Consider the following 16,551-nt stretch of genomic DNA (forward strand, 5'->3'; position numbering starts at 1 on the left):
AATTCTAATGATTGACTGAAGGGGAAAGAGACTGGAGGCACTGGATACAGTCATAGTATTCTATCCCTACAACAGGAAGTACATCACCACATTTAGAAAATACAAATAGTTCTTAAAGCTGGACGGCAAATTCAGTTCTGTGTTATTATTTATATTGTCTTTTGTATTTCTGAGTTTTCTCTCAGACTCCACTGTGCTCTGATGCCGAGGGGTAACAAGACCATGACAGAGACTGCATCCGTGGTTCTCAAACTTGTCATTCAGAGCTTGGGATGAGCTGGTCTCGCAGGCGCCTCATCTTCTCAGCCTGCTTTTACAAAACACCAGAGAGTGAGCTGCATGGCGGGGAGCAGTGCCAGGGTCTGTATCTGACTCATCAACCTCTGTAGGCCACAACTGAGAGGCTAGAAACAAAGCCAGAAGGTACCGTGAGGCAGCAGCCACCTGGGAGAACAGCAGCAAACAGCAGCCTTGCTAATGGTTTGTGAATCACCTGGCAGACGGAAGAGAGGACCAGGAGATCTGCTGGTGACACACCCCACAGGAGGCGTGATAGGTAAAGTTTATGTAAAACCTGGAGGATTGTCAAGAAAGCATTAGAGAAAAATGATGTGGGAATGATTTCTTATTAATAAAGAAACTGCCTAGGCCCATTTCATAGGCCAACCCTTAGGTAGGCGGAGAAAACAGAACAGGAGGCTGGGAGAAAGAAGCTGAGTCAGAGAGTCGCCATGATTCTCCCACTCCAGGCAGATGCAGGTTAAGATCATTCCTGGTAAGCCAGCTTGTGGGCTATACAGATGAATAGAAATGGGTTAGATTAATATGTAAGAGCTAGCCTCATAGTGGTATGATGAAATTAGTGGGAAGTGCAGTCTAACTAGTGAGACCTCTACACAAAAAGTTCAATATTTAATGTTGAGCCAGGTGGTGGTGGCGCACGCCTTTAATCCCAGCACTCGGGAGGCAGAGGCAGGCAGATCTCTGTGAGTTCGAGGACAGCCTGGTCTAGCTAGTTCCAGGACAGGAACCAAAAGCTACGGAGAAACCCTGTCTCGAAAATCAAAAAAAAAAAAAAAATTTAATTTTGAACAGAAATGCCTAGGCTCTGATAAAATGAATGCCTATTTTGTTTGCAACACTATTATCCATCAATTATATAGCACTGGGTGCAATAAACTGTGAACTTTAGCTTTGAAATTTGTATTATTTTGAAATACCGGCCAGCAGAGACATCACAAATACTGTGACCATGCCCTTTGCTTAGAGGTAAAGGACCTAAGACCAGAGTGCACTCAGGGACTTAAATGCACATGTTACAATTTGAGGGCTGAAAAACAGTGATTTAGGCATTCAGAAGTTAAACTAGTAGATTAAGTCCAAAAGAAAAACAAGAACAAAATAATAAAGACAAAATCAGCAACTACTGAAATGAAAGAGGAAGTAATAAAAGTAGTTTCTTTGAGTACACTAAGGCTGTAAACTGGGCACGGTGGTGCATGTCTTTTATCCATGTACTGGGAGGCAGAGGCAGGCAGATCTCTCTGAGTGCGAGGTCAGCCTGATCCACTTAGCTGATCCCAGGACAGAGAGAACTTGTCTCAAAAACAAACCAACAACAAACAAAAACAAAATCAGGAATAAAAGTGGGGCCATTATTTACCTTATATTCCTGGAGTTACATCCATGTGGTTACTATACATCATCCTTTTTGTGTATATTTGTGTGTCTGTGCATGTGCTGGCCGAGGCCCAAGGCTGATGTTGGTGGTCTCCCTTGGTTATTCTCCACCTTACTCACTGAAGTAAGGTCTCTCAACTGAGCTGAAAATTTACTAACATCAGCTTGCTCTGGGCCTCTTGTCTTTGCCTGTCAAGGGCTTGAATTACAGGTAGGCTATCATATCTAGCATTTATGTGGGGCTAGGGATCCCAACTCTATTGCTTGTGTGGCAAAATGCTATAATCACTGAGCCATCTCCCAACCCATATTATCATTTTACATATCAGTGTATATGTGTGTGTGAGTGTGTATATATATATGTGTGTGTGTGTGTGTGTGTGCGCTTATACATATTCATAAATTTAAATTTCTATTTATTTACTTACTCATTTATTTATTAAGACAGCGGCTCTCACTGGCCTGGAGCTTGCCTTGCAAACTAGGATGGCTGGACAGGAAGTCCCACTGATCTACCTCTACCTCCAAGTACTGGAAGGCAAGCACAAACCACTATCCCCGGCATTCTCATGGATACTAGGGACTGAGCTCAGGTCCTGGCTCTGACGAGGTGAACACTCTCCTAAGCTACCCTCCTGGTCATGTTGTTGGATTTTGTTTGTGAATACTTGTATAAATTTTTGTATTAAGATCTATTTTTGTATCCCTATCCATAGAAAATACTACACTTTAAAATCCTTCATTATGTAGCTTTGTTGATAAAAACAAAACAAAATGCTCTAAAAATGCCTATACTTCTCCTTTATATTTACAGAATATTTCTCCTTAATGAGCCACCCAAAACTTTTACTCAACACAACAACCATTTTATTGAATTGTCTCATATTTACTGCTCATAAGAAGCCAACGGTCATTTTTATCACTGCGCCCTTATATGCAATGTGTCTTCAATTTCAGTGGCCTTAAGAGTTTTTCTTTGTTTTCACCATCGATTATGATGTGGTTTTCCTTTTCTGTTTATCATGCCTGAGACGCATTGGGCTATTGGTGATTTCCTGTTATTACATCAAATTCGGGGACTTTTCTTCTGTTATCTTGTCAAGTATTTTTCTGTTCTCCTCTCTCCCCACCTTTGGAGACTCTAGCTGCTGATATATGCTGCTGCCCTTTCTCAGGGTTGTCTTTCTGGGTTGAGGATTCCTAATTATTGTCTTGTTGCTCAGTTCTCTTTTAAAATACTTGAAAACATTTATGGCAGCTATTTTATAATCGCTCCATGCTAATTCCATCATCTTAAGTGCATATATATTAATTCTCTTGCTTCTTTCTGTGTCCAGTAATTGCCTGCTGAAGGATTAATCTTTTCAAGGCATTCCTTGCTATATCCCAAATACCCATCTTCTTTAATCCTACAGTTATCCTTCTTGAGAAAGAAACTCCAAAATAAAATAAATTATGAGCTAGGTTCTTTCCTTTGTTACCCTTTAGCTCTCCTTTCCTCTGGTTGAGTTGGGGTCACTACACCGAGCAGGCTTCTGCCTCAGCCTCCCCAGCACCAGCAGCAAGTTTGTGTTCTTCATGGCTTCTTGTTAACCTTTGCAGGACCAGTCCAGAATAGCTATCAAAAGGATGAACAGCCATACTTCTGAAGCACATGCTGCACAGGCTACCGTCGACACCACAGCACCTACTGCGGCTCAGGGGACCACTGCTCAGTTCACAGACTGTAGGCTGAGTTTTCCTGTCCTACAGCTAATCTCTGATAAACACACTAAAGCTTATATTAATTATAAATGCTCGGCCAATAGCTCATGCTTATTACTAAATAACTCTTGCATTTTAAGTTAGCCCATATTCCTTATTTACACTCTGCCACATGAGAATACCTTTATTAGCATGGCACTACATCCCCTGTTCCCTCTGCATCAGGCTGGCAACTCTAGACTTTACTCTCTTTTTCCCACAATTCTCAGTTTGGCTTTCCCACCTGACCCAGTTATAGGCTAGTCAGCTCTTTATTAAAGCAATCACAGCAACAAATCTTCACAGTGTACAAAGAGATTATTCCACAGCAACAGATTTTTAAGGACTGCTCTGTTCCCGGGGCTTGTGAGTCTCTCCAGCTTTACCTCTCTTCCTGTATTAGGGCTAGCCAGCAGTATAAATCCAATGGGAAATTTTTGCGTTTTTTTTTTCTTTTAATCATCTCTCAACTTTGTTTCAGCCCTTTTCTCTCTGTCCTTTAACCTGTTAACTGTTCTTTTTCTTCTAAAAATTTCTCTCAGGAACTTATAATTATTTAGCAAAAAGAACTCAAACTAGAAATTCATTCTTCCAATGCAGTCCAGTGTTCTTTCCTTGACACAGCATTTGTTACTGGGATCAAAAAACAATAATCTACACTAATTTTAAACTGCTCAATACTTGGTATATTTCTTGTCCCCTGCAGTACTTAGCTTCTAGTAGATCTGCTGCCTGCATTTTATTTCTAAAATGAAAACCAGTCCACAAAGCTTAAAATGACTCATGCTGAGAAATTTCATTTGCTTAAAAGTTATCCCTGAACCAACACTCCAACCACACAAAACAAAATTATTCACACAGAATCCTAAGCCAAGAAGTACTAAGCCCCCTCCCATAGTCTGTGTACCTATCTCACATGGGGCCAGAACGTGTTGTTCCTCCCTGAACACTAACTCAGCGTCTGAAGAGCAGCAGAGGCTTGGCCTCCACATACCTCCCTTCTAACTCGAGTGCCTTGATGTTGATGACATCAGCTTCATTCCTCTATTCACAAAATATCTATTCTTTCATACTTATAAGGTATTAATCACTTTAAAAACAAATTTGCAAGGCTTTAATAACCTTTAAAAAAGATTTATTTATTTATGTGTATGTGTGTGCCTGAGTATACCATATATGTGCAGAAGAAGGGGCCCAACCCTCTAGATTGGAGCTACAAGTGATTGTGAGCCACCACACGGGTGCTGGGAACAGAACCTGGGTCCTCTGCAAGAGCAGCCAGTGCTCTTACCCCAACCCCACTTTGTCCTTTACTACCTTTTAAGGCGAGTGGAGCTATGAGCAGGAGGAATGGGAAGGAAGCTAGCTTATAAAGCAGGCTTTTAAGGAAGTATATTTAATTCACAGTAGGAGAGAGATGATCAATCACGCTCAAGGGCTTGTGCCCGATTCTCCTACCTGTGCAGCTGGATGTATTCTCGGGGTCTGTTGAGCAAGTGAAGGAACCGGTCCATGATCTTGTTTTTTCCTACACCCTGCAATTACACAAACAGCTTTAAGCACAAAGCAGCTTTGGTTTGGAGCTGCTTCTTCACAGTTCTACTACGTTGGTTTGTTGTTAGTAAAAACCACATCAGGACCCATGGATAGCCCATCTCCTGACATAAGGCCACTGGAGGATCTGACTCCTAAGCATGGGAAAGTACAGACGCCAGTGCCCACCTCTTGACCTTTGTTTACAGTTTCAGAGTTAAGGCTGACATTATCATAGAACATTGGTGATTTCAGGTTACAAAATGGCATCAAATATATATAAAAATAATGGCTTTCCTTTAGCTTCTCAGAGATAGGTTTTCAGTTATAGAAAGATAAATAGAACACTGTACTTTTACTTGATTTACACTTTTGAAAAGTACATTAACATTCTGGAACTCTAAAATTGGACATTTAATTATAATCCAACTACATATGCTCTTCTTAGACACGCCCTCATCTCCCTTCCCCTTCTCATGCTGGAGGCACTGACCTTTTGTAGAGGTACCTATTTGAAAGTATTCATTGTGTGATGATTCAATACAAATAAAAGAGCGAAAACCTAACACTAGGTTGTGAAGAGCAACAGTTAATACGCTGAGTTCAATATTGTGGGAAATAAAACAGCATTAATTTCTTATAACTTCTCAAGGTTTCTGTTAAATGTTTTCATGTGCCGTTTCATTTTTTAACTACATATGTGTAGCACCATCAGTCAGGAAATAAGAATGTCTTAACTTCACAAATCCATAAACTAAGATTCAGAAAAGTTAAGAAATGTGCCAACAATCACAGTCAATGACTGGAGCCAGGGCTCGGTTCTGGGTGTCTGATCCTGGTGCTTGTGTTTTTAGTTCCTGTGCGGCGGGTTATAATTCTTAGTATGAAATTTATTTAGGCAATTTGGGCTTCAAGTCACCTCCTTATTCAGTTCTAGAAGGCACCTACCAAGCTCCTCAAATTAGGTAGATCAGGAAACGTGTGCTGTCTAGTAGAAACAGCAAAGCCAGAGTAAAGGCAGCATTAGCACTGGGACTTTTACTACACGGGCAAATGTCTTATGCAGAAAAGCATTCTACAGGCGTCAAGAAGGGAAAGTCAAACTGAATGGCTATGCCTCAAGTGCCACGGGAGATAGGCCCCTGTCTGCTTTCCTAACACCGGAATTTGCAGAACTCAGCACAGTGCCCATATACATAAGGCACTCACATTAGCATTTGTCAAATAAAAGAATAAATACAACAAGTTTTGGAAATCGAAGAGGTGAACGTCCTAGGAAAACATAAACAGTGACCAGGCTTATGGGAATACTGATCATGGGCCGGTGGGGAGTTCTGGGCTGATAAAAGCTGTGCATACTTTATGAATGAACCAAGTCACCTGCTGAAGACTCAAGGTTACCGAAACTGAACCACCAGACTGACAAACTCACTGACACCAGGATAACAGATCGCTCCGTCTTTTAGGAATCTGCCTGGTATCCAGCTGATTTTACCCCCTCCCGACTTAAGCTTTGCACAGAAGCACAAAGGACAGTCAGTCACGACTGCATATCTGTGTGTCGGTTACAGCAGTCATGGAAGCTTTAAATGGCATGCTGGAACAAACATACGATTTAAAATAGACAGAAGCAGATGATTAACATGTCTGTGCTAAGTTTTTCAGCTCTTCTAAATTGGGTAATCACAGAGAAAAGCAAACCTCAGGGACACACTGTCACACCAGAGACAGCAAAGACCTCCTGAATGTGGTGAGTCAGGAAAAGCTAGCTCCTCCCCCCACCAGCCGCCACTGCAGAGCTGGGAGGCCCCTGCGGTGTAGGTGCTGTAGATGCAGGGTAAGATGCTCAGTTGCTCCAGAGCAGCTCCTTGCTGTGTTCTTTAATCCTGCATCCCTAAAACTCTGACCTCCATCTGTCCCAGAGTCTGAGCCATCCTACCTGCGCTGTTCACACATGGTTGCTGAGGGCACTTGGAGACCCCTGACCCTGCCAACTCAATGGGTACTCGGGCTGCACACAGCAGACTCCCGCTCACACCCACACGTCTTTCTTTTTATGCCCAGCATGACGGCACAGCTATGAACCCACCACTCAATACAGAATTTTAGACAAGTCCTTTCATTTCCCTTAACCTTGTTCAAATGCCACCAGAACTTCATAGTCTCAATGTATAAACCATGTATTCTCTTCTTCCCTCCCTTTCCTTCTTCCTTCTCATTTGATTGTCAGCTCCACGAGTACATAGGCTCATGGTACTGTCCTGGACGATGCTTCAGCATAACATTTACTAGGAAAAACAAATAGGATGTAATACACATAATATTGGTAAATTATAATGTATTGTTTAAGCTTAAAAGTGGATTGTGGGATGGGGCACAGTGGTGAATGCATTTAGATCCAGAACTAGGGAGGCAGAGGTGGGCAGATATTTGTAAGTTCAAGGCAACCCTTGTGTACAGAACTAGTTCTAGTACAATCAGCCAGAGCCACTGAAGGAAACTTTGTCTTAAAATTCAAAAACACCAAAACAAATACATTTGTAAGTAGACTGAGCAAGAGGCCCTTTTTTGATTCCTTCACAATTCCTGTCTTGGGACAGCTGGCATCCTCACTCTAACAGCCTCAGAGTCAAAGCATCATGTCCTTGAGAGGAGATAGAGGTGAACCTTTCCCCAGTGGGTTGCTGTTGTTTATCCTGTATGTGGAAAAGGGGAGGCCCGAGCTTAATAGTGGAGACACTGCTCCGCTGTGCCTGGACTTCAGTCCAGAAGCCCAGCATGACTGAGTCAGTGCTTCTTGGTTAGTTTCTGCTGGGTGACTGTAAGTGCCCAGGTTTGATGCCATTTTCTATATGCTAATAATTCATTCCAAGAAAGCTCACCAAAGGAGAGACCTTCTCAATGAAGGCTTCTCTAGCTACCTCAGTGGGGCTTCTCTAGGCAGTCTTTGGAGAAGCCCCAGAATCTGACATCACTGTTTGCCCTATTAACTGGACTGCTCTAGTTGTCTGTGTTGGAGTTGTAAGCATCTGGTTTAATAACGTTTTTGTGTCTGCTGCTTCTCTTTGCTACTTGATCTTCGTTCCTCTATGTTTGCCTGCTCTGCATTTAGAAACTTGCTCAAAGCTCAGCTTTCCCAGGTCATTTCCTAGACAGTACAGAACACAAGGGAACGCTGTTAGATCCCTTGGGAATGTGGCCATTAGAGGCATCCAAGATGCTTTAAGATTTAACCAAAAGCTTGGGAAGGCCCTGCGCATGTGAGATTTGATTTAAAACCCCATGGAATTAGGAGGTGCAGGGAAGTGGGAAGCAGGGGTATCCTAGTAGAGAAAGCAGCATGAGGGAGACTTGTGGGTACAGTAATCCAATGAGGTCCGCAAGAAGTTGGAGCAGGGGTGAGGAAGGAGCTGTAAGGAAAGGACGTGGGCTCTAACTGTGGCAGAGCCTTGGCAGCCACTGAGGCTGGGGAGTTACAGGATCAGATTTTCAGCTCTGGAAAACCAGTCTGCAGGAATGGCAGAGAGAAGGAAGTGACAGCAAAGGGAAACAGTTGGGAGACGATGGGCTAAGCCAAGGACAGAGAGAATCAAGAGATGAGGAGCCAGCTAGGAAAGGGCGCTAGCATCACAATGTGAAGGAAGTAAGGGGATGAAGAAATTAATCTTTGTCCTGGGCGGAGAGTGGCAAGGCCAGGCCATTCACTGAGAAAGAAGTGGGGGAGGAAACTCAGGCTCACTGGGTAAGGGAGGGAAGTTTACAAAGACAGTTTAATTTTGGACATGTTTATTTTGAAGGGCCTGTTTCCCACATCTGTTTCTTCCTCTTGAATTCCCTGTCTCGGCTCTAGAGCGGCACATTCTCCCCGGCTGCCTCTGGAAAGAGTTCCACTTGCCTTCTCACCCTCGTCACAGAACAGCCACCATTTGTTTAGCTCCTCTCCTAAAGCAGGGATCTCAGGGTCACTTCCTACTTCACTTTAAGATGCTCTCAGTTCCTTCGAGGAAATGCCGAAAGAATACTCTAGGAAGGAATTTCTGTAAATATCCTGAGCAAAACAAAACCATTACAGCCGTTTGTTCCTTTTAATCACAGTTTGTGCCTAAGGCAGAAAATCCTCAGGATTACTTTAATTGAGTAAGTACATAAATAATGTCTAATTTTTCTGTTATAACAATTGCATACACTCCCCTTTCTCACTAGGAAACGTAGAACATTAGACACTATCAATGTGTAATTGTTCAAAAATTACCTGCTAATATTTTCTTGTTACCCTTGAGCATATTGATCTGTCCTTATTAGCTACCAGTCTATAGATGCAACTTGTCTCTTTCAGTAAAATTAACAAGAAATAAGCTCTTACATAGGTGGAGAGATATACTTAGTGAGTGAAACCTTTTAAATAGGAGAAGAAATTGGGAGTCTCATAACACTTGCTCTTTCCATCATTGCCCTGTTGAGTTCTTCGTGGCAACGTGGAGAGACCCTCAGAGGAGCAGGAGGCACAGAGTCTGTGACTCAAACCATAGGCAGGAAGCGTGTACACCTCCAGTTACTCTGAGAGAAGAGCTTGGGGCCACAGAAACCATGTCCGTGGACAATTGAATCCTTTACCAAAGAAAGGGATCTAGAGCTGTCTTCCAGGACACTTTATCTGTGCTCTATCACAGAAGAAAAAGAAAAAGAGAAGGAAAGGGCCAAGAAAAATGGAAATCAGGCAGAGGGAAATTTGTCCAGAAATGCTTTGAGCCCTGAGACTGAAAGGCTTGATGAACCCCACAGCAGAGGCAAACCCTGAACTCTTGTTCAGCTTCAATGGCGCATACTCCTGTCAGCCTCCCGTCTCCAGAAGAGCTCACACATCTGAGTTTTTGTTGTACCATTTCTTCTGACCACAGGCCCATTCTTGTCTGCCATCTTCCAGCCACCCTCATTTCACTTCTCTTAGCCTGACCACTCAGTTGTTTTTTCTCTCAGCCAGTCCTCTATCTTTCCAAACCGCCACTCCAGTAAGTCAGGAGCCTCAGCAAGTGGGCAGCCCTCTGCTTAGACACCTGTTGTTCCTGGCTTACGCATAGCCTTCAGGCAATAACCACAAAACTGAAGGAAGAAGGCCATGCATGGGAGAAAAGAAAGAGGAAGTCCAGGTCCACTGTGCACTTAAGGGGACAGACACCTCTTCTAGGGGCCTTCTGTTTTTCATGATTAAATTCTGTGTACGAAGAAAGTGGCGGGATTAACATTTACAGAGTTCTCTCACGCACAAATGCCCCTTTAATGCAGAACGGCTCAGATGCTCACACCAGCTGTGGACACTGAGGCAGCAATGTGCTGGGAGGGAGTGAGGTTAATTAGGTTCCAGGCAGTGAACGCCCTGAGCGCACGGGACCGTGAAGCCAAGTCCGTTTTGGTGCACCAACTTCAGGTGCATTCTGTATTTTGTCACGCAAGACAGATGGCAGGAGGCAGCTTCCATGACTGATTTGTGGAGACTTTGTGTCACAATGACATGGAGGCAAACAAAAGTTGTCCGATCCGAGGCTTTCAATTCATTCCACCAAGTAGCTGGGAACGACGAGCCTGAGATCTGAGACTCTGGCAGGTAGCCAGCAAAGGGCACGCCAGCCCTCTCTGCAGCAGAGCGCTAAAGTAGTTCCAGGACAGGGCTGGCCATCGACAGTGCGTAACTCTTGCTCTACACAGAAGTCTTACTTTGTCCTTCTTTCCAATTCCCCTCCATTCTTGAATAGTCTGAACAGTATTGTTTTAGTTTATTTAGAAATGTTCTTTCAATTCCTGAGCTCCTTTTTAGAAAAGTAACTAATTTCATTAAATACTGCCTATAGGAAACAATAACAAAGAAGAAAAATGATAATAACCAGAAGAAATTCTAGTTGGCTTTCTAAATTGAGAAATTTTTACTATATGGTAAACCTTCAAATTCTTTGCTTAACATGTCTTAAAGTATATTACCCTAGGACTCTGGACACCTGGGCAGAGTCTTTGCTCAACTGTTCTGAGATGAGGTGTCTTGCCATCGTCTGGGTCTAGGTTTACTCATCTGAATATGAAGTCCTAGGCTAATTAGTCTCTCAATACTATTCTTTAATCTTACAACAAAGGAGACTGCTGCTATATAATCAGTGTCAATTGCTTATTTTTCCATGTTCTCTCAATGAAAACAAGCTATTTATATCACCAAAAAAATAAGCTCACTGAAAATGAACAGTAAGTAACCCTAAATATTCACAAAGATGGGATCTTGCAGCAGAACCAAGATAAGAAGACAAAGACTTCAAGCATATGGCTCCCACACAACTGATCACAAAGCTTCCTGCCAGAGGCTACGCAGGAGCAAGATCTACATCCCTGCAATCAGCTAGGAAACAAATACATTGCTACTATAAACAGCACAGACACTTCGGAAACATAGCTAGCCATTAATACCCCAAACAAGCCATGGAGGGGACAGGAAGATCAACATGTCCTCAAGAAGAAAACACAAATCCAAAATAAATATGAAAAAAATGGTTTGCTAAAAATGCAAGATGGAAAAACTAAACTGGCCGGGAGAATGTGACAGAACGGCAACCTTTTCCTGGCTATAAATCAGGTGTCTTCACTAATGAGAAAAGCTCACAAAGTACCAAATACTACCATAAAGGGGAGCATAGTGCATTCATGAGACCAAATACTTCTGAGCCTTGGAACCCTCGGCTGCTGGAGTTACTGGAAGTGCAGCACACTGAGCTACCCAAGTTTCCCACTGTCACCACCAGCTGGGAAACAGACAAGAACATTCACGGACAAATTGTTCAGTATCTCTAGAGATATTAGGCAACTATGCTGGCACAGTGACATGGGTGCTCCTGATGAACACAGAAGCATCCTGCTCAGGCCTGCTTTCAACTAGTTAGCAAGACTCACACATTCTTTCATTTTGGCAATAAAATATGTGCCGCATCTTAATACTAGACAAGACAACAAGCATTTGTGAAACTTCTATCCATAGTAAACGTAATAAAAAGAAGAAGATGTAGAAAACAGAATACTAACAGTGGTCACGATTCTGCTGGGCTGACACAAAAGCAAATGTTTTCTGACTTTTCTAACATAAAATAGATCAAATCAAATGCTATAAAGTTAACGAAACGTTATGGTTAGCTTAGAACAAATGAATTTAATTTAATTTTGTTGTATAAATTATTCAAGAAATTAAATGGGTTGAGTAAAGTTTACTTTATAAAAATATTCCCTCTATAGTGAAATAATTCTATATAAAATATTTATACTAGGAATGGGCTAGTATCTCTCAAATAAGGATAATAGGAAAAAACATCCTTTGTGTACTGAAGGCTGGTCACCAGCTGGGGGCACTACTGAGAACAGGATAATAAGGGACTGACAGAGTGGAAGGGATGACTTGGAGGTCAGGTCTAGTGAAGCTTTACTTAGCTTCAGGCTTCACTTGAGCTGAGTGTCTTCCTAACATGAGGTTTAAGGCTGGCGGTAGGGCCAGCGTAGCAGAGCCGGTCAGCCAAGGCTGAGACCTCTGAAATGGAGCCACAGGAACTCTTCTTCCTGTTAGGTCCTTTCTCTCAGGAGTTTGCCACAGTAGCAAACACTGACCTGAATAGAACCTCAAACAGACATGGAAGGCACCCACCTCAGTGCATTGGTCAGACTGTGATGGAACCTGACTGAAAAATCAGTTGTGAAATAACACTGTTGAGTCCATTGGAGACTGGAAAGAAACACTTCGGATTTAGCAGAAGAATAAAGCCGAGGACTGTCTAACCGCAGATGTGGAGCTGAATGGAGCACTGAAGAACACAAGGTGGAGAAGAGTCCACATAAGAAGTCCTGTGTGACAAGGTCCATGTCATACACTCGAATCTTGACAAGGGGAAAATGTGAATGACGGAACAAACAAAAGAGTTAAGATTGGAAACGTTAGCAGGTAGCTATTATTTCATAAAATGATAACCAAAAAAGTTGGCTTAAAATGAAAAAAAGATTGACAAGTGATTTTAATAGATTGTTCAGGAGGTAGGGGTCACTGTGAGTAATTAATTGTACCTCATTAAGCCTGGTTCAAATGCTGATAACTTGCTGTGAAGTTTTGCCTACTACCAAAACCAAGTGACATTGGTTGTGCAGTTGATTAAACTTTTATTTCTAAAGAAAACAGACAAGATTTTAAAATAATTCTTACGAAAGTGTAGGCGAGCATTTTAGATGGTATTAGAAAAATACATTCCCCTCAAATGTCTAATAAAATTCAACTGTTCTCAAAACTCAATCATTCTTCTTCCCAAATATTTATTCCTAGGGTCTTCAGAATAAAATAAAGATGGCATACATACCTGTAAACTCATCTCTAACCTGGTTTCTATGAATATTTGTGTAGCATGTGGACTAGTGGTCTATACACATTTAGATATAGTGAACTAGTGTTAAAAAAAGCGGGAGACATCAGGAAGCTTGTTCTTTGTATTCCTAGAGCTAGGGAGACCCCTTACACCCCAAAGAGCATCATCAGTTAAGAAATGAACAGACAATTCTCTCTTGTGTTAAGTGGAATATCATGATAACATAATAATAAAAAATAAAACCAGAAAAAGCTCCTAATTACAAGAAAGGGGAAGTTGCAACACTGTGATTACAAGGTAGTGGTGGGGGGGCATATGGTGACATTCTGCAGAGTTCCTACATCTGCAGCATAGGCTAAGTGACCATTAAACACGTAAAAGTCCAGGACACCTGTCCCATTTGGTTCAAAGGTAGCAATTGTGCCTCATTTCCTAGAAAGACTGCTCTGGCAGAAAAATCCCACATTGAAAATAGAAATTTAAAACTTATTTGTCAAAGTACAATGGAAACTACTTTATCTTCATTTATTTTGAGGAATGTTGTAAGTGGACCTGTGTTCAGCTTTTCCTAACGGATGCTGTAGATGTATAGAAAAGACGGGAGTATCTACAAGGGGGAAAGGGTTCGATAAGAGCAAAAAGGTGACAGACCTCAAAATTAACACCCACTTCCGTGAATTCCCCCTTGCCTAAAAACTGCTACTGGTAACACAAGAACCTTCTGAAATACCTCCAGCTACAACACACTTAAAGCTTCTCATGGATCCAGCCAGTGCTAGTTCACAGAGAGAAGGCTGGCAGCCTACTTCCGACCACCACCAGCTCCTATGAAGAACATCCATTATGTTTACACCTACGCCAATGCACGGCCGACGTCTCTGTCCTATTTAGTCCCCAAAGCTTCACTTCACTCTGGTTCCTGAGTTGTCACCAATGCTTTAGAAAAAGAAAGGAAGGAGACTGAGCATTGTTACAGTTTGCTTAATTTCAAAATAAAACCTATAAAGAAACTGTGGGTTCCCGGATTGTTTCAGAGAAAACAGTGGCTACACCACCCCAGGCAGCAAAATCAGGAGTCCTCAGCCTGGTGCCTGCGCTCTCATGGGCTTGCCTTTTTCTCATGGTGATGCTTTCCAAGGGAGAAACCAGTACTGATGAGAAGGAATACCAAATTCTGGAAGGTATGAGACCTACTGTTCAGCAGAGTAGGGTGGCATTCAAAGCTACTGAAAAAGGCCTAGTTACCATGACTGCAAAAGCACACCTTCCTGGGGAAAAAAGGAAAAAGAACAGAGAAAGGGAACCTGCCAGGCAGCCTCTGTCTGCAGTTGCTAAGGGCCCTCCAGGTGCTTTGTATTCCTCACACCCTCAAGAGGAGGCAGACAAAAGCTCATCAGTGTTCCCTGTTCTATACAGATGTCAGCTCCTCACACCCTCAAGAGGAAACAAACAAAAGCTCACCAGAGTCTTCCCTGTTCTACACAGATGTCAGCTCCTCACACCTTCAGGAGGCGGTGGACAAAGGCTGACCAGACCCTGGCTCTTCTATACAGATATCAACTCTAGAAAACAAGTTTGAAATGGAACTTAGCTGGCTCACGTGTTTATACAATTCTATTTGGGTTTTAAGCCAGCCACACTGGTTCAACTCCCATTTTCTGATTGGTAAATACAAGCATGGGTGCCACTCTTCATTGCTAAACGCTAGCCAATGATTGCTCAGAACATGCAGATCACCTAGCTCTGCTCACAGGCCTCTAGTTTCAGATCTGAGCTATCTCAGGCAAATGGGCATTGAGCCATGTACTCGCCTAGATTGTGCCTGACCCAGTACGGGCAATTTTACAGAATTTGGCCCATTGTTTTAAGATGTCCTAAAAATCCGTCTAAATTTTAAATTCAAATTACTTCTAATACTTTATGAATTATTGACATTTATACTTTGTCTACTAAGTAGGAAATGCAAAGCCCTCTAAGATACTTTTCAAATACCCGATAAACACTATACACAAAGCAGCAGAGAGGAGCCTGGTATAACCAAGGCCCTTAATGGTTCACTGGCATTGGCAGAGAGGGCAGACAAACTCCTGAATCTAACAGGAGACTGACAGAAATCTAAAAATAGCCTACTTCATCACTTCAGAGAATGGAGTCAGGGTAGTGATTTACTCAGGGTCTGGCTTCATTTCCATGACAGTGCATCGCTACAGGGAGGATAAAAGCACTGCACTAGGATAAGAGGGTGTGTGGGTGGAGAGGTGCTGGCAAAGACAGGACAAATACCCACACAGGAAACCAACTGTCACTGGGATCCCAGTACAGATATTGAGAATTAGATGCCACGCTGAAAGGAGTGGATCAGACAAGGGGACATAAATGGCAGTCTGAAGGAGGCAGACTGCTCCCTGAGATGACTGAAAGGAACAGGCAGCAGAAACACACAGCCCAAAGGTCCCTGCAACACTGGACCCAGTAGATGCTGATGTTAGACTTCCAGGTTTGTAATCAAAGAACTGAAAATCCTGCTGCTATGAAAAGGGCGTGTCTGTCAGTCATGCCTTGACCGCTAGAGACCCGCCTTTGGCACTCTTGGATCTGACAAACTCCTTCAAGCCCAGCTCTCTGCCATTCTGATCTGCTGCTGAGTTGCCAGTCATGTCTGAGGCCATTATTTTGACAGCAGGAGTTTTCAAAGGACACACTAAGTAGTCCAGGTTTTAAGAGACCAAAGTCTGTTAAGAACTCTGGGCTTGAGCCAGGCTGGGTGGCACACACTTCTAAATTCCAGCATCCAGGAGGCAGAGGTGAGTGGATCTCAGTGAGCACAAGGCTAGCCTGGTCTACATATTAAGTCCCAACCCAGCCAGAGACAGAGTGAGCCTCTGTCTCAAAAAACGAAAGTCCCAAACCTTCTGAGCTTGTGAGCTTCGGTGGGAACTCGGGATGGGAGGGGGGGATGTAGATGTAGGACCATGTAGTAAGTATTAAAAAATAAAAATTAAAGATTAATAAGACCATACCTTCATCCTAAAAGAAATAATAAAAGGACTCTGGACTTTATTAAGTCCAGAATCATCATTTTTCTTTTCTTTCTTTTTTTTTTTTTGATTTTTTGAGACAGGGTTTCTCCGTAGTTTTTGGTTCCTGTCCTGGAACTAGCTCTTGTAGACCAGGCTGGCCTCGAACTCACAGAGATCCGCCTGCCTCTGCCTCCCGAGTGCTG

General features: G+C 42.7%; 1 protein-coding gene across 1 annotated transcript in view; it reads right to left on the bottom strand.

The window, feature by feature from the left end:
- The window catches only part of Vwa8 (von Willebrand factor A domain containing 8), a 317,895-nt gene that overhangs the window by 146,720 nt on the left and 154,624 nt on the right, over positions 1-16,551 (bottom strand). Inside the window, exon 22 of the mRNA XM_005370880.3 lies at positions 4,882-4,958. Coding sequence (XP_005370937.1) covers positions 4,882-4,958 — 77 coding nt within the window. The remainder of the gene's footprint in view (positions 1-4,881; positions 4,959-16,551) is intronic.

The sequence above is a fragment of the Microtus ochrogaster genome, unplaced genomic scaffold, assembly GCF_000317375.1.
Source record: "Microtus ochrogaster isolate Prairie Vole_2 unplaced genomic scaffold, MicOch1.0 UNK88, whole genome shotgun sequence".
NCBI classification, from domain to species: Eukaryota; Metazoa; Chordata; class Mammalia; order Rodentia; family Cricetidae; genus Microtus; species Microtus ochrogaster.